Source organism: Trichoderma asperellum, chromosome 1 (assembly GCF_020647865.1).
Source record: "Trichoderma asperellum chromosome 1, complete sequence".
Classification (NCBI taxonomy): Eukaryota; Fungi; Ascomycota; class Sordariomycetes; order Hypocreales; family Hypocreaceae; genus Trichoderma; species Trichoderma asperellum.
Genome location: NC_089415.1, coordinates 1,365,362 through 1,385,479, shown reverse-complemented (window position 1 = coordinate 1,385,479; position 20,118 = coordinate 1,365,362). Strand labels below are relative to the sequence as shown.

Here is a 20,118-nt window from a genome sequence, read left to right as displayed (position 1 = left end):
GTGTACGCACTGTTGCGAGTAAGGAGCACTACTTGTAACACCCAGTAGTCCGAGTAAGCTGTCAATCGGATCAGTGCCGAGAACTTGTAGTGGCATTTACACATACAAACCTAGCAGTACTGTGAATCCTTCGAAATGCTGCATGGCACGTCGAGCCCGGCGCTGGCTGTCCGGATCCTACCCGGCATTCTGGCAGACCTTTGTCTCGGGTCGAGACCTCAGAGAACTCTTTTGGCGGCTCGGCATTTGCTGCGGCTGGCGCGGCGTTTCTGCGCTCTGGGCGTGTACCAGTACCGGCTGCTCTGCGTGTCTCTTCCACCGGGGAGCTGCAAGAGAACAGAGCGCTCACGGGCATCAAGTATAGGTACGGCTTTTGTGTCCTGTAGTCGTGTTTGGATTTGATTTTATCTTGATACCTTACGGAGCGGGCTGAGCGCATCGCAATAGGTCGCCTTGCATCAATGCAACCGCCAACTTACACCGGTACAGCATGGGCTCCAGCAAACCAGCCAATGACGGCTGCTACTCCACACACTGCAGTCTGTCTTGGCTGTCTAGAGCGAAATTGAACTGCACGGCATGCCAGGGAGGGGGGCGTGCCTTGTCTACTGTATGCATCAAGTACGGTATCTACCTCAGGCGTATGGCTTGCTCTTCTACGAGTCCCAGCTGCAACTCTGGCCTCCAAAGCCGCCTCTATATATACGAGTACTGTACGAGCGAGTACCTGACGGACGGGTCATTCTGTGCCAGCATGGTGGTGGTGGCATTCGCTAGTCAGTTTACCGTCTCCGCACTTTAGGTCTTACCAGCATCAGTGGGCTTCTGATTCGACGATGCCCTGTCATGAGCCCAGGTCGAAGGGCCGCTCTCCACCACAGCCTTGTTCAGGGTCCTCGGATTTTTTTTTTTGCCTACCTTTTCTTTTTCGTTCTCGGCTGGTCTTTTTTTTTTTCAGGGTCCCCCTCCCCAGAGGCCCAAGACAACGCGTCCACTGTAGCAGCAGCGGCAGACTTGACTTTTGACTAAGGCATCAACGCCACGATATACTTACTGTACGCGGCTTGGCTTCGGCCGAGGAAAAGTCCAGTCCACCCTACCCGTAGCAGCCGCTTGTTTGCTGTTTGCCTCTGGAGAAGGCAGTTTTTTATCTTCTTGGGCCATTGCGGCCGCTAGAAGCCCAGCCCTTTGATTTCCAATGTTCCAGCTTCTCCTCCTACCTGGCCTTATTTTCTCCTCAGCCCCTGCTCGTGAACGCTGCAGTCCCTCGTTGGAAGCTTTTTAGCGACTGAGGCTGCAAGTGCTGTCCGCCCGGATTTGCGGGACCTGCTACAGCGGCTGGTCCCCTCGCAACTGACTGGCCCTCGAGTTGCCGTTCCGTCAACCTCGCCTGACCCTTGCCCTCTATCCTCCTGCGCTTTTTCACTTTCTCGCATCTTCTCTTCACAACCGCATCTCGACTCTTCACCCCTCGACTCTTCCTCTTCATCCATCAAACCTTCAATCGTCAACCTTTCTCTTCGATACGCCTCCATCCTCTCATCACTCTCACTATCCATCCTCATCGCCTACCCAGCTTCCAGCCAGCCAACGCCGCCAGTCTGAGAGCATCGTCTGGGTCGGGCACTGTCAAAAAATCAGCGTCTTTGATTTTATTTGGTGGTGAATCCCGGCCTCGACTCAGCGGCTGCAGCAGTATTTGCAAGGCCATTTGAATTTGTATCCATTCAGTGTACTTTGGGCCTTCGTAAGCAGTAACTGACTCTGCATCCTCATTCGACGACTCTAACCGCAAAATAGTGCCCGTACAACCAACCTACCCCAAGAAGCATCCTTGCCCTTTTTTTTTTCTCCCTCTCTCTTGTCTCCCACGCACAACACCATCAACATATCGGATAGGTGCAGCGCTAGACAATGGATGGGCGTCCCATGCCGCCCTATCGGGCTGTGTCCGAAGCAACGCGGCAGCGCGAGACTTTCAAGTCAGTTTGTTACTATGAGATTTCTGATCCCCCCCTTGTCTTTTGCCCTCGGCGCTCTACTCTATATTCTCTCTTCTTGCCTAAAAGAAAGGCCTTGAGGAAATAACCACTATTGAGTCGATAAGTGGGCTGGAGAGAGAATCCTGCTAACACAAATGCATGGCAATAGATATGATCCAACTCTACTGTCCACAAGCAAAGTGAACAACAATGGCGAGCCTCTCCCTAGCTCTGAGTTGACGCCTTCGCAAGATCTGGTCTTAACTGGACTGGCCCAGTTGGCCGTATTTCAAACTGGCACTGAGCGGGCATTCATTTCGCTCTTTGACGTGGAGCACCAGTATTTCATCGCCGAGGCCACTAGAATGCTCCCCTTGTCGGCAGAGGATAGCGACCTCGGCCTTTGGATGTGTGGCACTGCCATTCCTCGCGCCCACAGCACTTGCGAGTATACTCTTCTAGAATCTCACCGCCTTGAGCGACCGCGTGGAGGCCTGCAAATTGAGAAAGACGCAACTCAGTTTGATCACTGCGAACCTGACGGTGACCAACTCCCAGTCCTTGTGGTCAAAGACCTGGCAACAGATCCTCGTTTCAAGTCGAAGCCCTATTGCCAGCCTGGAGGTGGCCATCATTTCTATGCCTCTGTTCCCATTCGCACCCAGCGAGGCATCAACATTGGCGCTCTCTGTGTTGTCAGCTCCATGCCAAATTGCAGATGGAACAGCCAATTCTCGACCCTGATGCGCAGACTCTCCATGGCCGTCATGGACCATTTGGAGGCAAACTTTTCAAAGGTAGCCTATATGCGCAGCGAGCGCATGATTCGTGGCCTGGGCTTCTTTGTTGAAGGCAAAGCTACAGCATCTTCTTGGGCCCCTGTTGCTGGCCGAGAAACCTTTACAGAAACCCCAGATGCGTTGCGCCTGGCCCGGCAAGCACTCCTGGCAGACAGCGAAACCCCCAGCAAACAGCCCATCTCAGAAGTGGCTGCTCACACAACCCCCAATACAGAGCGATCTCTTTCGCCCGATGGCAAACAGCCGGACCCAAATCCCAGTAAAGATCGTCTGCCCAAGCCCGCAGCAGAGACAAAATGGGCTGATAGCTTTGTCCCTGGCCCTAACCCAATGGTCGACACATTCTCCGAGGCTGCACAAACAATCCGTGAGTCCCTTGAGACAGACGGCTGCCTTTTCCTAGACTCCTCTCTAGGATACTTTGGCGAGTATGGCGGTCGTTCCAAGGGATCACGAAAGAGCCGCACTGCCAACCCTTCGTCTCGTGATAATGAGAGCAGCAGCGAGGATGAAGATGATGACAGCGGGAGTGACCTCGACGAGGAAGGGGACATGGATTCGCAGCCCGGTGGTGATGACAGCAGTGCTCATAATACTAATGGTACGCCTACTGAGTCTGAGGCTAAGAAGTGGCCAACCTGCCAAGTGCTGGGGTATTCAACAACGGAAAGCCGTCGCATTGACTTGGAGGATGGCTCGATGCGGCGAATCAACATGGCCCAGCCATTCCTCGCAAAGCTCCTTCAGCGGTATCCAAAGGGTCATATTTTCAACTTTGGAAGCAACGGAGAACTGCAGTCCAGTGACTCGTCCGACGACGACGGTTGGGTGACGGATCTTTCCAAAGACTCTGACAAGCCTGTTCAGCCCGCGCCACAGCAGCCAGTGCCAGACGACGCCTCTCAGTCTAAGCGCCATAAGCGTCCTTGGGCACGTCACAACGAAGGACGGATCATCCAAGAGGTGTTTCCAAAAGCCCGCAGCGTGGCTTTTGTCCCCGTCTGGGACCCCAGAAAGCAGCGATGGTGCGCTGGAGCCTTCATCTACACGCTGACTCCGACCAGAATCTTCACCGTGGGTGCAGAGTTGAATTTCCTCAAGGCCGTTAGTATCCTGGCCATTGCGGAAACGCTTCGTCTCAAGACATTTGCTGCAAACCAGGCCAAGTCGGACGCCTTGAGCTCGCTATCCCATGAACTGCGATCGCCCCTGCATGGCGCTGTCCTCGGCATCGAGCTGCTTCGCGACACTGAGCTGACCGTCTTCCAGGGCAATATTGCCCATACCATTGAAATTTGCTGCCGCACGCTGGTAGACACAGTGGATCATCTTCTCGACTATTCCAAAGTGAACCGATTTATCCAGGCCAGAAAAACGGGTGTTCAGACGTCGGAGCCTAGAGGGCTACGACCAAGCACTGCACGATCGGTCGAGGAGGGAATGCTGAGCTTGTACAAGCATATTCGGCTCGATGGCATCGTTGAAGAAGTCATGGATGGCGTCTATGCCGGCTTCAACTTCATGCACATGGCCTTGCAGCTCGCCAAGCACAAGACTTCTGCCCACGCCTCTGATTTCACTGCGATGCGCCGTCTCGACGCCATGCAAGCTATGGAAGAACTTGGCTCAAACGGCAAGATTGCGCTGGGAGAGGTGACTGTCTTCCTTGAAATCGACCACGCGTGCAACTGGCGATTCTACACTCAGCCTGGTGCAATTCGACGCATTGTGATGAATCTGCTTGGCAACTCGCTCAAATATACACAAAAGGGCTCCATCAAAGTGCGCCTCAGCCAGACTAAGCCGAAGCGAAAGTCTTCGGCTGATGCTGTCGTCAACATTGTCGTGTCTGACACTGGAAAGGGCATTGGCGAAGACTACCTGCGCAATGACTTGTACAAGCCATTCTCTCAGGAAGATCATCTCGCCCCAGGAACCGGCTTGGGCCTCAGTTTCGTGAAGCAAATCACCTCGCAGCTCAGAGGCCGTGTCAATGTTGAGAGCCGAGTCAATGTGGGAACAATCGTTCGTGTCTCTCTACCACTCATGCAGACGGTGACGCCGCCTGATGGCACCCCGCAAGTTGCTGAGAACGAAGGTGAGTTCGATAAATACGTGGCGGAGGCAGCGGGCCTTCGTGTTAGTCTGATGGGCTTCGACATTGGCAAGAGAGGCAGGCGGCGTATGTTGGACGGATCCTACACGGACCTCCAGGTTGAGGTTGATCGTAACTGTCGCGAGTGGCTTGGTCTGAAGGTCATCACCGAAGCCGAAGCCAAAGAGAAGGCACCTGATTGCGTTATTTGGGTCGAGGATACGCTCGCCGCCTCCCCGCTGGAAGAGATCATGCATGGGCCTCCTTGCGTTGTCCTGTGTAGAAACACTCTTGTGGCTTATAAGAGCGCAGCGCAATTTGAGCGGGTCAAGGCGCACCGAATCTTTGAATTCGTTGCACAGCCGTAAGTTGAATCCTATCCTTGTTTGGCCCCCCCATCATACATTCAAACTAATCTCTCGCCTCTTCCATTCTAGTGTCGGTCCCCGTAAACTCGCCAAAGCAGTTGCCATGGCATTCAGACGCGGCAACGAGATGAAGTCAATTCCCATATCTCCTGTCAGCCCAAGCCAAGAATTCACCTCCGCTGTCCCAGAGATCCTAAGCGACGTCAAGACGCAGCTGCCGACACCAATTCCTAGTGTCCAGCCCACGCAGAATCTACATGTTGATAAGAACGACACCAAGTCCGTAAAGCTGGAAGAGGCGAGCGAGCCAACTCTTGTCACGCCAAAAGAAGATGAGGCAGTGCCGGAACCTGAATTCCTGCTTGTAGAGGATAACAGCATCAACCTCGACATTCTATCCATCTACATGAAGAAGCTAGGCCGGGCTTACCACACCGCCACCAACGGCTCTTTAGCCGTCGAAGCCTACAAGGCGAATCCGAACCACTGTAAATACATCTTCATGGACGTCTCGATGCCTGTTATGGACGGCTTCGAGGCCACGCGCTGCATCCGTGCCTACGAGCGAGAACATCAGCTCAAACCCTGCGTCATCTTTGCACTCACGGGCCTGGCATCGGAGAGCGCGCAGCAAGAAGCCTTTGGCAGTGGAGTGGATTTATTCCTGACCAAGCCTGTCAAGCTTAAGGAGCTGGGCATGATTCTTCGGTCCAGGGGCCTTCTTCCTGACGAGCCTCTGGTTGTGGTAACCAAGAATGGTACACACATCGCCTAAGTCTGAACCTATATGATACCCATAATTGCATCTTCCTATATCTATTTCTTATTTCAGTTCCTCTGTCTGCATTTTCCATTGCTTCTTAGATTCACCTTGCAATAAGCATTTCATTTACTACATGAGCTCGCATTTTCATGCTACCCTCCGGCTCGGATTTCGTTCTGCAAATCGGTTCGCAAGTCTTTCAATGTTTCGGTTCGCAATTTGCTGCAGGAAGTTGTGTGATTTCGTTTTCACTGCATCTCATTTTTTTTCCCGGCATACGAAAAGGAAATTCTTTTTCAGGAGTGCCAAGGACAAAGACAAAGGGTTACAAGCCACGCAGGCTGAGTACAAAAAGGGGATCGGGGTTCCGGAAACCTTGTCTTTTTCTTTTATTTTTATCTTTTTCTTCATCTGCTTCTTTCCTCACTTTATATCTCCCGCGTTTGACAGAAGTCATCGGTTCTGGCACGCAAGGTCGAGAATCATCAATAAGAACGAAAACTCCAAAAAAAAACAACAAAAAAAAACGCATCACCAACCACAACGGTATATATATCTACTCTTCCTACGGAGAGAATGTGGTTAATAATAAAGAGCTAATCGCGCGGACGCTGAGAACTACAAGGCTATCGACGATACACGCAATCGAGTAATACAGACTAGGACAGGCTAACGACGAACAAGACACGCGAGTATACAAGGGACTATGAAGGCTATTCTATGACATGACGACTTTGCTACTTTATAATCTTGCTTTTTCTTTACGTATATTTTGGGAGGGGAGAAAGGATTCGGTGTGGCACTTATTATGCATTTATGAGCACATGGAGATTTTATTCACACAGGTTGAACTGGCCTGGCGGACAAAATATATCTCGGCATTGCTACTAATGTTTTTCTTTGGGACGGTTTATTTAGTACAATTACTCTGAGTACACGGCAGATATTTCATGTACATCTACGGGCAATTCGAAAACGGGCCTGGAAGATGAAGAAAATCTTTGACATGCTTTATCGCTCGCTCTAGTTAACAACATCATCATCATCAACAACAACAGTCTAGTCTAGGTAGTAAATGCCTAATTTTGTTATGACTAAAAATATGTACTTTTCTCGTGATGGTATACAATATATCCAAAAAAGGGAAATTAAACCAGGTTCTTCTATCTGCGTAAGGACAAGTAATCAAGTATGCATATACATAAATTGCACTGCCATCATGCTTTACGAGGACAGCAGCACAATCGGCTCGCCATTCGTAGTGTTCAAGCAGAGCTGTCCATTGCCGTCGGCGGTGTAAGTCGGGCCGTTGCCAGAGTCAAACACATTCTGCCAGCTACCGTTGGGGACCTGCGTGCCAAAGCAGAACTGGGCCGAGCTGCCACTGCCGCTATTGGTCGTAAAGGCCACCAGCTTGCCGCCGGCACGGCTCCAGGCATATGCCGTGGGCTCAACATACAAGTGCTTGTGGTCGTTGTCGGCAAGGCCACCGGCGGTGTGCTTGGCAAATGTGAGCTTGGAGATGGCGTTGTACATGTCGGTCTCGGTGTTGTAGCCGCTGCGCCAGAGGTCTTCTCTGTTGGCGGGGTCGTTGCTTCCTGAAAAGGCTTGCTCGGAGCCGTAGTAGACAATGGGGATGCCTCGGCCGAGGATGGTGTAAGTCAGAGCGTTCTTGAACAGAGAGGTGTCGTTCTTGACGCTGAGAAAGCGAGGGTTGTCGTGGTTATCGACAAAGGTACCCAGCGCCGTCGGGTCAGGGAACGAGCTAAGCCGGTCATGCGTGTCAACCAAGCTTTGAGAGGAGCCCGTCTGTTGATAAAAGGCATTGAGGGGGTAGAATATGGCATAGTTGAGCAGACCAGGCATGAGCGATTGGTAGGGCTGCATAAAGTCTGGGTCTCCGTTGAAGACTTCACCAATACAGTACACGCCGGTTGCGTTGACAAAGCCGGGCCAGTAGTCCTGCTCGACGTGCCTGACGGTGTCAATGCGGACGCCGTCGAAGCCGTATGTAGATACAAGGTTGGACACCCAGTCCTGGTACAAGCTCCTGATGGTAGGGCTTTGAGTGTCAAGATCCGGGAGGCCGGCGAGCCAACAGTTTTCGACGCTGGTCTGGTTGTTGAAGTCGATGTCACACTTTGTGTGGTATGAGGAGTCTTGGTTCAGAGGAGAGGGAGAGTCGTCTGTGATGTTTGCGTTTCCCATATGGTTGGCGACGACATCGACCATCATGTAGAAGCCCTGTTGTTGATTGGTTTAGCACAGACCCATAAAATTGAAAGTGTCGTGTAAATATATACCTTGCTATGAGCAGCATCAACAAGACTCTTTAAATCATCCGAGGAACCATAGTGAGAATTGATGGAATTAATATCCTGAGCCCAGTAACCGTGGTATCCGAAATCGCTGTCTATTCAAGGCATGTTAGCTATTAATCAAGAGGATGAATTGATATCATTGGCTGGGGATAGGTCGGCAACTCACTGGTAACGACGGGGGTGATCCAGATGGCATCGAATCCCATGCCCTTGATGTAGTCCAACTTGCTCTCCAAGCCCTGAAACGTACCACCGCAGTAGTCATTCAGATTTGAACACGCATCACCGCCCGTGTCGCTTGAGCTGCGAGCAATTCGGTCTGTTAGGGCAAAGTAGATGGTACGAGACTTCCAGTCTGCAGTGTCGGCGCCGAGAACGGCCGGGAGAGAAATCTGCAAGAGCAGCGGGACAGCGGATCGAAGCTTCATCTTATAGCTGGTTTTTCTCGTCTCTCAGTTATGGGACTATTGAATTCGGAGCAAGGTCTGCAAGAGGTCTGTGGTCAGCAAACAAGGTGATCTAAGGAAAAGAGAAAAGCAGGTCGAAAGTAGCTATTCTCAAGCCACACATACACATACACACACACACACACATATATATATATATATATCGCACATGCCCCCTTTGATCAGCCGGAAACAAACAAACTAACTAAAACAGATCCCGTAGCGCGTCAAGACGCTATATTCGCTCCGGCAATAAAACAGGCGCAGCCAAAGAGCAATCCGGAAAGCCACTTACAGACCTCCTGTTATAGGCATCCCGTGACGCCGATCCCAGATCTGCCCAAGTTCAACATGTCAAACACGCATGCCGGCCGACAAAGGGCCGAATAGGCACACATCGGCCCATCACAAGAGGGCTATACCGTCCGTCGAAGGGGAGGGGGGAAACGATAGTCGAATAGCTTGTATGAAGTAGATAGCCACTCCTGGGATGACGATCGTTAGTCAGGGGAAGACTTTCAAACTCCCCAAAAAATAAGCAAATCAAACAAAACAGGGGAGCGAGCGAGAGGCTAGCCAACCAAGCCAAGCCGGCAGATAAAGGCAAAGAAAAATAGAGCATAGGATTCACATGATTTTTGGTTTAGGCTCCCGTTTAAGCCGCTGAATGGCCCTGGCTTAAAACTCCCCGAAAGAGGCCACCCCTTGCTCTCTACCCATGCTCGGCACATTTATTGGCGATTTGCTCAAGCGCCGGTGGCGTCGAATTGGAATTGCGGGGGACGCATAAACGGCTGAGTGGAGCAGAGCGAGCGAGTATGAGAGAGAGAGAGAGAAGAGAGCAACAAGGAGAGAGAGAGAAGGTAGAAGAAGCTGACAAGACAGGCGGGACCTCCCCTTCCTTCCCTCCTTCCCGACCGCTTAATTACAAAGAAGGTTTCGGAACAGAGAGAAGAAGAAACTGCCGGGCAGAAAAGAAGAGCCGTCGTGCACACCACATGCCTTCTTGTGCAGCTCTTATTTTCATTTTTTTTTTTTTAAATACAGACAGTACTACCTAGACATATGGGAGTACGTCAACATGTATCATCATCACGTATATTCCAAGCCGAGGCATTAGTACAGCCACAACCACGGTAATCCACATAACGCAACTGTGTTTATGCAGCTATATACTTCCACTTTTTTTTTGTAACTGCTGACAAAAAAAAATAACCACAATTGAAAAAAAAAAAAAAAAAAAAAAAGTGACCTTATCCGCGGCATAGGTACTGCACCTACCTACCCGTCAAAAATGATACATGCACCTTGTAGGGGTGCTGTTGTGAACCTGTCTAACCGCATACACAGCGCCTATAAAATCCGCACATTGACAACTACTACCTCCTCTCGCCGTAGCAGCATCTGCTCTGCAACAAGATCAGGATCAAGCCACTCGAGGCACCTCCAATCTAAAGCCAAGCTAACGCAGCACCGGCAATCAGTTGCACTTCACAGCAAATCATACACCACCGCCAGCACCACCACCACCACCACCATGTCTGCCACCACCACCAAGCCGCCCATCCCCAATCTCCGAGACCTCGCCGGCGGCTCTTCCTCCATCCTCCGCCCCAACCTCATCCTGCGATCAGCTGCCCCTCCCACAGTCTCGTCGCCCGAGCTCGAGGCCCTCAACATCAGCACCGTCTTCGACCTGCGCTCCGCCCTCGAGGCCGCCCGGCCAAACTCGTCCGGCGACGCCGGCAACCCAGAAGCCCCCGAGCAGTGGCCCGGCGGTCCTCGCCGCGTGCACGTCCCCGTCTTCGAGGGCGCCGACTACGGTCCCGAGGCCGTGGCCCTCCGGTTCCGCAAGTACGCGGATTCGCATCCCACCGAGGGCTTCGTCACTGCGTACAGGGACATTGCTATAGCCGGGGCCCCGGCGTTTGCCACGGTGCTCAATCACATTGCGTCGGACGAGTTCGATCCTGTGGCCCAGAAGCCCATCTTGGTGCACTGCACAGCCGGCAAGGACCGGACGGGTGTCTTGTGTGCGCTGATCCTGAGCCTGTGTGACATTCCGGATGAGGTAGTGGCGGAGGAGTATGGTCTCACAACGCAGGGCATGGCGGCTGCGAAGCCGGGCCTGATCAAGTACCTGGTTTCGACGCCGGCATTTGCTGGAGACGAGGCGGGGGCCGAGAGGATGCTGAGCTCAAAGTAGGTCTCTCTCCCTGTTTTTGTTTCCCCATTCTTCAGCTTCAGCATTAGTCCCTCTTTCTATGCTCATTTGTTTTCCCGTCGATTGAATGCTGACAAAGGTGATACAACCACAGACCCGAAGCCATGGTAGCTACGCTCGCCATGATCCGCAAGGAATGGGGCTCCACCGAGGGCTTCTTCCTCAAGGAGAGCAAGCTCTCGCCAGACACCATTACCCGCGTTCGACAGAAGCTTATCATCAGCAACTAGACTCCGTAGATACCAGATTCCCCAGCAGCACGCATTATAGAAAACGCCCTTTGTGTATGTGTATGTATATGTGTATGATACAATTCCCTTTCAGCAAAGTGCGAATTAGAGGTATTTGTGCATTGATCAAACGGGCAGGGTTTGCGTTGCAGAGAAATATATATATATATATACATCAGCTAGTGGTACATGAATCTTTTTGCGGGTTGTATATGCATGATATGTATAGGTATGTAGTAATACAGCTTCGTGTTGGCTTCTCCCTTCTTTCGGTCCCGGGTAGGGGAGCCTCTCATTTCATTTCTTCCTCTCTTGTCTTTGACAATCATTTCATATCTTTCTTTCTTCTTCTTCTTCTTCTTCTTCTTCTTCTTCTTTGTTTCTTCTCATCATCATGTTGTACAAGCCTGTAGCAGCCAGCCAGCCAGCAAGCAAGCAAGCAGCCTTACGGCACAGACGTAGGAATCTTGACCAATCCGCGCTTGCGGTCGTCAAACGGCGCTCCGTATCTCCAACCGGTGCCCTTTCTTGATCGGCCGGTTCGGCCAACGTCATCGGCATTAATCTCCTTGAACCGGAACTCGTAGCGATCCGTAGTCACCCTCGTTGTGGCCTCCTCTTCTCGCTGCGCCTCGCGGGCGATGCGTTGCGCCACTCGATCCTCCTCCTTCTGCGTCGCCTCCTTGAACTTGGCCAGACTCTCCTGTCGAGTCTTGCCCTGTAGAATGTCCCGCTCCATCTTGATGAGCTCTGGCTGTGGTGATCGCGCATCAACGGAGAGCATGGTGTCGTGGAAGGCCTTTGCGGCGTCTTGTCGAGTAAAATGCCGTGACTCAGATACGGGCACAAAGAGTTGTTGCATCGTCAGCTTGTGGACGTGAATCTCGTTTACAGGCTCGTGCGGCAAATTCTTCTCGCCCTCGCGGTATGATGTCTTGGGCAGCATGCTCATGACAGCTTTGGCATAGGGAGTTGCCAGCTTCTTGCCCTATTTCGTGAAAAGAGTCAGCAAAGCTGTATCCAGCACGAGATGCCGCCAGGTGAGGTGAATAAATGAGGATAAAGAAATTGGAGGTTGGTGTGTATTATCAGAACATGTAAATCGTTTCTAACCATGGATAAAGTCTTCAAGACTAATCGAATTTTTGGAAATTTGTCTCATCACGCAAAACACAACCTTTTTCAAAGGGGGAAGAAAAAAAAAACACAAAAGAAATGAAATGAATAGCAACAGGCGTATAAGCTTACCTCTCTCTGCCACTGCTTCTCCACCTCCTTTAGCCTTACCACAGCCGCCACTCTCCTCACATCAACGCCCATCTCGGCCGATACCGCCTTGAGGGCCTCTCCCCTCATAATGACCTTGTCCCAGATCAGCTCCCTCGTCTGCTCGTCCAGAACCGGCTGGCTTCGGAACAGCGGGTTGAGAGGAAACGGCTGGTCCTGCAGCGGCCCTAAATACCGCGGCCCTCCTTTGGGCTCTGCAAACTCGGAGCCTTCCCGGCCCTTGAGCCACTGGTACATCTGCTGCCGAGCCCGGCTCATCTTCTGCTTGCACGGCGTCGAGCTGAAGGATCGCACGAATGGCGCTGCTGATTTGCACGAGGGGAGGACGCACGCATCGACCACTGGGGTCAGCGGCACGGCAGCCGCCGACAATCTGGGGGGCATTTCTGCTGAGGCTGTGCGGGTATCTGGAGATGGGGGAAGAGAGCGATTGACTCTGTGCTTGCGGCTAGATCAACCAATTGCTCATTGAAAGCTGAACCAAATCAGATCAATGGCTCAAAGAAGATACACAAAAGGTCTCGTATGATTCAAGTAAAGTATGCGGAAATATCAAAAAACCAGAAAAGCAAAGCTTTGGTGGCCAATGGTCTAGCTCAGCCAAATTTTGCGGCCCCGGCGTCTTGTTCTCCCGCTTCCGAAAAGGAGGGGCACAAGCAGCTTGCAATTGAGAACCTGCAGCAGGCACAGCAGTGCTACAGCCCAGTCTAGCATGTACTAAATTGATGCAAGGGGAAATTGGAGGGAAAAAAAAAAAGGCACCATTACCTAAGCACTACTCTCCTTGTACATGGCATCTCGCTCCTCAGCCGCGGCTGGAAAGAGCAATAAAATAGGTAGCACTATTGGATAGACTACTGTATATACAAGTACATAGTATGTAACGGGACATGTGTAAAATTGATGATGGCATTGTAAGACGGAAAAGAGGGGAAGATACAAACGAAACCAATCCTCTGGGGCCCATATTGGCCGCCAGCTGCACCGTGTCTGGGCGAAACTAGTTGGCAGGCTGCAGTTGGGCGTTTTGATCCTCTAGGCAGTCGTCACAATCCAAGTGGCGTAAGACAGCTGAGGTTGCAAATAAGTTCTATAAGACTATCGGGTCACCAGCAAGAGAAAAGGAGAGGGAGGGAAGGAGAGAGACTAGGCTTGGGAGACGAGACATTCCCATATATTAAACTCGCCGCCGCTCGTGCGTAACGACGCCAAAAAGAAGCAAATAGTAACTGTGTGTATCTAGCACTCAGGGTGCTCTGCCGCTACATCATCATTGCTAATGGGTAGGGCTATGCCGACCAAAGAAAAAAGAAAAAACAAAGAAAAATGAAATGAGAAGGAAAATAATAATAATAATATGTTCATCATCCGTCCGTTCGTTCCAGAACAAGGAGAAAAAAAAATAAGAATTAGCAAAGGGCTAGCAAATTCAGCGCAAGATCCATCCCTCCTGTGAGCCTTCCTTTTTTTTTTTTACCATGCATTTTAATAAATCCTCTTCCCGCGGGTTGCCCCTCGTTCCAGTATGAAGAAGCCGTTGCAAAAAGGAAAAAAAGAGAAAAGAAAAGTCCTAGACTCCGGTATAATAGCCATCCGTTTACGATTCCGACAATTGAGTGCGATTCTTTTTCGATTGTTTCTTAAACGCCTGCGCTCGCTTGTTGGCAGCCTCCATCGCTTCTGCCTTGGCGGAGTATTGTTTCCACTCTCGCCAGCCTTGATAGTCGATGAGTGCCTGCATGCAGCCCCATTCCATGACCTTGCGCTCGAGCCAAACAAAGTTGACGGGCTGAGATACGACAGGTCAGTTGTATTCTGGTAACAAGTGGGAGGGAAATTCGCGCGAAAACTACATACCTTGGTCAGGAAATCATTGCAACCAGCTGCAAGAGCTTCATGTCTGTCGCTCTGGAGAGAGCTGGCCGTGAGAGCCACGATGATAACGGGACTCTTGAACTTGGCCAAGCCCTCCAGGCGATCCTCTTCGGTCAGCTCTTCGGGGGGTGTGGCTTCGGCTGGCGCGTTGGAAAAGACGCCAATGCCGTTGATCCGCTCCAGTCGGCGGATCTCTCTCGTGGCCTCGAGCCCATTCATACCGGGCAGCTGGATGTCCATGAGGACTAAATGGAAGCCGCCACTCCTCCACTTCTTGACCGCTTCACGACCATTCATGGCCGTTTGCCATCGCACCTTAAGTCTTTTGACAAACGCTTCAAGCAGCTTCAAATTGATAGGGTTGTCTTCCACAATAAGGACACTGATGGGGGGTACTTTGGCATTCAGCGCGGGCGGAGGGGGGTTTTGCTGATAGTCCTGCTGCTGCGCCTGGCCTCTCTTGCTCTTCCTGGTTCGCAGGGTGGGCAGGTGCGGAGACACCAGCCGCTGAGGGGGAGAAGGAGGAGTGCCTGGGCCCATTCGCGCTGCAGCGGCGATTTCATGGCCCGGAGACCTGGGCATGGAGTTGTTTGGATGCGCCACAATGTGCTCAGACGAGCTCGAATGCGTTCGCGAGTGAGAATGTCGCGTGGGGTGATATGAGGCAGAATTGGGACCAACGCCGCCGCTGCCGCCGCCGCTATGCACATTGGGTGAAGGAGTATGAGTTCTTCCAGCGCTTCGCGAGTGGTCCTGGCGATCATGGCGCTGCGACTCGCGATCCCTATGCGAGCGAGGCCTGGAGCCGCCAGGAGATGGAATGGGAGGCAGGTGGCCAGAGCTAATGACGGTCATGGAATGCGGCATAGATCCGTTGGTGTGCTTGGTGGCAAGACGGGGCGACGTCGCGGTGCCGACCACTGGAGGGAAATACCCTTCGCCAGACTCGGATGGACGCACGTCGTCGGCATAGTAAGCAGTCGAGCCAGAGCCAGAGCCAGGAATGGGAGGGGCAGGTGCTCGCGGAGAGGGTCTGGGCGTTGTTGTGTTGCGGGGAATGTCGATGATGAAGGCCTCGTCAACGGTCTGTCCATTGGGGAAAAATTGCTCCATGACAGTGGCCATGTGCTCTTCGGGGCCCAGGACACGAGAAACGCCGGTGCGGGTGTTGAGACGAAGAGTAAGATCAGGCGAGTCGTAGGTCTTACCCAGCGAATTTGCGTATTTTCGCAGAATCATGTCGCGTACATCGTCAACGAGATCGTTTGAGCCGATGGTGACGAGTGTGGCAGAGGCCCTTGGCCTCGTGACCCAAATCTTGCGCGCAGCTTCAGCCATGCTGCTGCTCTCGAAGTCGTCACCTAGCGATGACGTGGTTTCCACCTCGATGAGATGGGAAGGGTGCAAAGGCGCGTTGGCAGAAACAACGGGAGGCGCGAGATAGCTTGGAGTGACAATGACTGAGACCGGGGTTTCGGTGCTTGGCGTTCTGGGCGCGTCGGCAGTATCGTTGTTGTAGCTGAGAGTTTTGTATTTCTTGCTGATGCTTCTCCTCCTTGCAGGCGGCGTGAAGTGCTGCACAGATTCGTCAAAAGTGACAGTTTGGTTTGAATCACGGCTCGCTCGACGGGGCGGTGCAGAAGGGCGCGCGGATGCGTTGGACAGGGAAGAATTTTCGGCAAAAGTCGAAGCAGCGGAAGTCGAGACCGAAGTCGCGGAAATTGCAGCCGCTGAGGACGATTCGGGCGCTGTCGAGGATGTGGCTGGCAACTGCGATGGCAATTGCTGAGCGTCGCTGGGCGGCAGTGGCGATGCGGGATTCAGATTCAGCGGGCCATGACCGGCGTCAGGCGAGGACGGAGCGTGGAAGCCGCGACCAGAAACTGCTGCTGCTGCGAGATGCTGAGCTTCTGGGGCCGCTGCTGCGGTGGTTGGCAAAGCAGAGGAAGGTGCCTCCTCCTGCTGGTGCTGGTGCTGTTGTTGTTCCGATTCAACCAGCAGTAGTTGCTGCTGCTGCTGGAGTAGCGACTGCGACTGCGACTGCGACTGAGAATCGGACTCGGGCGACTGCAGCGGTGACGACTGCGATTGCGATTGAGGCGGCTGCTGCAATGGTGGCTGCGACTGCGAGGGCGATTGCGACTCGTCCTCGTCGATGCTGTCGAGACTCGGCAGGCTGGGAAGCGGAAGCGACGTGGGGGTTGCAAGAGCAGGAAAGTTGAACAGTGCCGGAGCCGAGAGCGGCTGCGAAAGCGAAAGAGGAGTCGGCGTCGTTGGAAGCGAAGAGGGCGGAAACGGTGGCGCTGGCTGGCGTGGGCGCTTTTGCGCTTGTTTCTGCTGCTGTCTTTGTTGCTGCAGATCGCCAGAAATGGGGCCAGCAGAGACAATGGTGCTGGCGCTGGTGTCGCTGCCAGGGCTGGCGGTACCTGTACTTGGGCCATCAGCAGCAGCAGCAGCAGCAGAGGCCGCCGTAATACGAGCACCGGCATCAGCGCCAGCACTAGCACCAGCAGCGGCCGTGGAGGTGCTGTTCGCGGCTGCAGTGCCAGCCTGGGCGGTTCCCTGGTCGCTGTTAATAACCGACAAACCTTGTCCGTCGAGCTGGGCATGGCTCTGGCTCTGGTGCTGATGGCGGCTCGCTTCGTGGCCGTCTAGGCTTCGGCTCGGCGTCTGATCCTCAGCGCGGCCCCCTGCCGAAGCCGGGAGCTGGCGCGGGCGCTGTAGCTGCCGCTGGTCTAGTGCAGGCGGCGATGGCTGTGGTGGCTGCTCTCCTGCTGAGGCTTGCTGCAGAGCAGCAGAAGTCGAAGCCGAAGTGGCAGAGGCAGTGGTGAGAACAGATGCTGCCGAAGCTGCAGAAACAGAGGCCGTTTCCATGTCTGTAGTGGCTGCTGGGCTGGGGCGGTCGATTTCTTGCTGCTGCTGCTGCTCACTGCCGTTGTCGTTGTCGTTGCTGTTGCCGTGACTGATACTGTTGCCGCTGCTAATAACGTTACCATTGCCGGCGCTGCTGTCGTTGCCTTTCCCATTGTCGATACTGTGCTCGTCCTTGGCTTCTTTTTCACTATCGATGGTTCTCATGGCAATGTCTTGAGTTTGCTTTGACGGTGAAAGTGCGGCTACTGCTGCTGTTGGCGCTACTACTTGCGATGTTGGGGATACTGGCATGTCTGGAGATGCTAGCGGCGTCACGTCTTCGTCGACAGTGCCGCCGCCTTCGGGGACGCTGTGTCGCTTCTCAATATCAATTCCCTGCTTGGACCTCCGTCTCCTTTTCCAAAGATGATGCTGCTGTCTTGGACGCTGCTGCTGCTGCTGCTGGTCGGCGTCGTTGCTTGTCTGGGCAGAGTCACCAGCGTCGCTGAGATCGTCGCTACCACCGCAGCCTCCTATTCCAATTCCTGCATCCCCCGTCATCAGCTCTAGAGACAATGACAGAGTCTGAGATGAGGGCTCACGTGGAAATGGAAACGATGGTCTCCGTGAGCTGCTGACGACACCGGGAGTTGTAGGTGGCGATATAGAGTCAAAGCCATCAGTTGTCGATGCTGAGGACTCGCGTCGCCGCCGCCTAAACAGCGTGGCCTTGAGCTTGTTAGCAATGTCCGGCGCCATCCTCTTTCAGCCTCGTTTGCTGCCCTGGAGTAGGAGCAGGAGCTGGAGCTGGAGCTGGAGCAGGATTGGGAAATGGCGTTGCCGAGCCGTGTGCCATGCAAGAGGGACAAGGGGGACCAAGAGAGAGATGGCGAGGGCCCGGAGACTGCAACCGCGGGATCTGATCTGTTCTGGCGATTATCCGAGAAAGCAGAGGGCGCAAGGGGGGGCTACCAGGTGGGCTGGAAACGAGAGGACAGGATAGAAAAACCGAGTCAGGGTGAAGTGAAAACGGCGACCGGCCTGACAAGCCTGGCCTGGGGCTGATGAACGAGAGACAAGAGAGGAGAGTAAACAGTAGAGAGGCGGGGAGAAAAGAGAGGAGGTGCGAGAGGAGGTGCGAGAGGAGGAGGGAGAAGAGTTGGGATTTCCCAAAAGCTGAGAGAAGGTGCGTGAGCGAGAGAGGAGGAAGTCCGAGGAGAGCCAGGCAGAGGAAGAGGAAGAGGAAGAGCAGGAGGAAGAGCAGGAGGAGGAGAGTGAAGGAGGAGAATTGGCAGTCGCCGCGGCCGTTAGGGCATCACGACAGCGCATGCAGCTCGCATGATCAGTCGTATGCAGTCTCTGGGCGCTTGGACGCTGCCGCCGCTGCTGGTGGTGGTCGTTTGCAGGCGAGGTGAAGCGAGAGCGAAGGTGAACAAGAAGGAGATGAATCAGTTTGATTCTTATGCGAGTGATGGGCTCCGGGCGTTTGGCTGCGCGGGAGGGTACTTGCGCGGTACCAGAACCAGAACGAGGAGCTTCTGCACGCACGCACAACCGGACCTGGTCCTGGGCTGGAGCTGTGATTCGTCTTTTTGCCTCGTCGTCTTGGCCTCGCCTCGCTTTTTCCTCTGCTTCACTGCCGCCTCGCCTTGTCTGCGCAATGCCTGTGCTTGTGCCTGTGCCAGAGCCAAATGGGATTGAATGCAGCCTCCTCTTCTCGGGGTCCAAGCCAAGGATGGCCCTTGCTTTTTCAGCACAGCTTGAGCTCTACAGCAGTAGTGGCGGCAGTCAGGTTACTGTAGTAGTTAGTGGCTGCCTGTATATTTAGATGTGCGTGCAGCAGTGGTTTGCCTGCGCCTGTACCGGTACAAGCCAAGGGGGGGAGGGCACCAGCAGGATGGCCGCGCAGACATGGATTGTAGCGGCTGGATGGACGGATACAGGGGCTTGGCTTGCTTGGTGGCTTCGTTCGGCGGTGGCAGCACTAGGTAGGTACCTCTAGCAGTAGGTACTACTATAGGCATTAGTAGGTACCGCTCGGCAGCTGTGCCAGCCAACGCTGCGGGCATCGCAAGACGAGGCGTGGCATCAACGGCAACGGGGCGGCGGCAGGCAGGGGAGCGGCCAATTCGCCTTTGACTTGCATTGCACGGCTGGCACGACCCTTTTCTCTTGTCTCGCGCTCTTGTGATCTCGTCTCTTTTCTCGATCCCGCCTCCAGGCTGCCCGCACTAGAGCGGCCGAGCTCCACGCTTCGCCAGATGCTAAAGTGCTAGTCCTCGATAATAGCAGCAGTACAGGTGCATCGACTCCATAAAATGGCAGCTTAGCTGCTCCGTATTTCGTGCATATAGAGGGAGATGAAGTGAGATCAACAGCAGGCGCGGCTGGAGACTGGCTAGCACAGCAGTCTAGTGTCTGGTTGCTGGCCAGCTAGTACCTAGTAGTACTCGTATCAAGCTGGACAAGTACTAGATGTACCAGATCAAGCCCTGTAGAGGATACACACACAAGCTTCAATGCTTAAACGGCCAGGCTAGCTCAGGTGGCCGGCTCCTTTCTTGCACATGTGCTGAAGCTATTCGCAGCGTCCTGTGCAGGCCCTGCTGCGTCTCGACAGGGGAGCGGCACAAGGGAGGGGGGCAGCAAGCCAGTTGAGGCTGACGAGGATCCCTTGCTGGGCGGATGCGCCGGGGGCAATCATCCGCCTGCAGCCAGGGTTTTGCACAGGCCAGAGCGAGGGGGGAAGCAAAGAGCTTGAATCTTGGAGGGGAAGCTCCGCAGATGGTTTTTCATCGCGGCCTTTGGCGTCTGTGGCAATCCATGTCTGTCAAGCAGCTGGTTTCGCGCATGGAAACGAGGCATCTCGATGCT

At 53.5% G+C, this 20,118-nt stretch overlaps 5 protein-coding genes across 7 annotated transcripts; 2 read left to right on the top strand and 3 right to left on the bottom strand.

The window, feature by feature from the left end:
- The first annotated feature begins 983 nt into the window (after window positions 1–983).
- TrAFT101_000408 (uncharacterized protein) lies at window positions 984–7,076 on the top strand. Its single transcript, XM_066126021.1, has 4 exons — window positions 984–1,747; window positions 1,801–1,982; window positions 2,152–5,241; window positions 5,315–7,076. The coding sequence occupies exons 2-4, from the start codon at window positions 1,915–1,917 to the stop codon at window positions 6,018–6,020; spliced, it is 3,864 nt and encodes a 1,287-aa protein (XP_065982118.1). The 5' UTR covers window positions 984–1,747; window positions 1,801–1,914; the 3' UTR covers window positions 6,021–7,076.
- TrAFT101_000407 (uncharacterized protein) lies at window positions 7,038–9,583 on the bottom strand. 2 transcript variants are annotated; one of them, XM_024899199.2, is made up of 5 exons: window positions 9,407–9,583; window positions 8,916–9,260; window positions 8,496–8,764; window positions 8,312–8,421; window positions 7,038–8,252 (listed from the first exon to the last, which is right to left on the bottom strand). In XM_024899199.2, the coding sequence occupies exons 2-5, from the start codon at window positions 8,921–8,923 to the stop codon at window positions 7,233–7,235; spliced, it is 1,407 nt and encodes a 468-aa protein (XP_024764611.2). In that variant the 5' UTR covers window positions 8,924–9,260; window positions 9,407–9,583; the 3' UTR covers window positions 7,038–7,232. The 2 variants fall into 2 exon arrangements, with proteins under 2 accessions (XP_024764611.2, XP_065982117.1); XM_066126020.1 differs by having other exon boundaries at window positions 8,496–8,814; window positions 9,071–9,260.
- Window positions 9,584–9,739: 156 nt separating this feature from the next.
- Window positions 9,740–11,588, top strand: TrAFT101_000406 (uncharacterized protein). 2 transcript variants are annotated; one of them, XM_066126019.1, is made up of 3 exons: window positions 9,740–10,043; window positions 10,126–10,977; window positions 11,094–11,530. In XM_066126019.1, the coding sequence occupies exons 2-3, from the start codon at window positions 10,313–10,315 to the stop codon at window positions 11,227–11,229; spliced, it is 801 nt and encodes a 266-aa protein (XP_065982116.1). In that variant the 5' UTR covers window positions 9,740–10,043; window positions 10,126–10,312; the 3' UTR covers window positions 11,230–11,530. The 2 variants fall into 2 exon arrangements, with proteins under 2 accessions (XP_065982116.1, XP_024764610.2); XM_024905877.2 differs by having other exon boundaries at window positions 9,740–10,977; window positions 11,094–11,588.
- TrAFT101_000405 (mitochondrial 37S ribosomal protein mS45) lies at window positions 11,572–13,130 on the bottom strand. Its single transcript, XM_024899185.2, has 2 exons — window positions 12,478–13,130; window positions 11,572–12,217 (listed from the first exon to the last, which is right to left on the bottom strand). Exons 1-2 carry the CDS (start codon window positions 12,898–12,900, stop codon window positions 11,675–11,677), a joined length of 966 nt encoding a protein of 321 aa, XP_024764609.1. The 5' UTR covers window positions 12,901–13,130; the 3' UTR covers window positions 11,572–11,674.
- Window positions 13,131–13,424: 294 nt separating this feature from the next.
- On the bottom strand, window positions 13,425–19,159 carry TrAFT101_000404 (uncharacterized protein). The gene is made up of 3 exons (XM_066126018.1): window positions 17,847–19,159; window positions 14,374–17,789; window positions 13,425–14,305 (listed from the first exon to the last, which is right to left on the bottom strand). Exons 1-3 carry the CDS (start codon window positions 18,001–18,003, stop codon window positions 14,114–14,116), a joined length of 3,765 nt encoding a protein of 1,254 aa, XP_065982115.1. The 5' UTR covers window positions 18,004–19,159; the 3' UTR covers window positions 13,425–14,113.
- Window positions 19,160–20,118: the final 959 nt, after the last annotated feature.

Coding starts and splice junctions, on each gene's coding strand:
- TrAFT101_000408 (XM_066126021.1), top strand. CDS start 1,915: ATGGATGGGCGTCCCATGCCGCCCTATCGGGCTGTGTCCGAAGCAACG. Junction 1,983..2,151: donor CGGCAGCGCGAGACTTTCAA/GTCAGTTTGTTA, acceptor GCATGGCAATAG/ATATGATCCAACTCTACTGT. Junction 5,242..5,314: donor TTTGAATTCGTTGCACAGCC/GTAAGTTGAATC, acceptor CTTCCATTCTAG/TGTCGGTCCCCGTAAACTCG.
- TrAFT101_000404 (XM_066126018.1), bottom strand. CDS start 18,003: ATGGCGCCGGACATTGCTAACAAGCTCAAGGCCACGCTGTTTAGGCGG. Junction 17,790..17,846: donor ACCATCGTTTCCATTTCCAC/GTGAGCCCTCAT, acceptor CGGGGGATGCAG/GAATTGGAATAGGAGGCTGC. Junction 14,306..14,373: donor GCAATGATTTCCTGACCAAG/GTATGTAGTTTT, acceptor GTCGTATCTCAG/CCCGTCAACTTTGTTTGGCT.
- TrAFT101_000407 (XM_024899199.2), bottom strand. Junction 8,422..8,495: donor GATCACCCCCGTCGTTACCA/GTGAGTTGCCGA, acceptor TGCCTTGAATAG/ACAGCGATTTCGGATACCAC. Junction 8,253..8,311: donor TTGATGCTGCTCATAGCAAG/GTATATATTTAC, acceptor AATCAACAACAG/GGCTTCTACATGATGGTCGA.
- TrAFT101_000406 (XM_024905877.2), top strand. CDS start 10,070: ATGATACATGCACCTTGTAGGGGTGCTGTTGTGAACCTGTCTAACCGC. Junction 10,978..11,093: donor GAGAGGATGCTGAGCTCAAA/GTAGGTCTCTCT, acceptor ATACAACCACAG/ACCCGAAGCCATGGTAGCTA.
- TrAFT101_000405 (XM_024899185.2), bottom strand. CDS start 12,900: ATGCCCCCCAGATTGTCGGCGGCTGCCGTGCCGCTGACCCCAGTGGTC. Junction 12,218..12,477: donor AGAAGCAGTGGCAGAGAGAG/GTAAGCTTATAC, acceptor TTCACGAAATAG/GGCAAGAAGCTGGCAACTCC.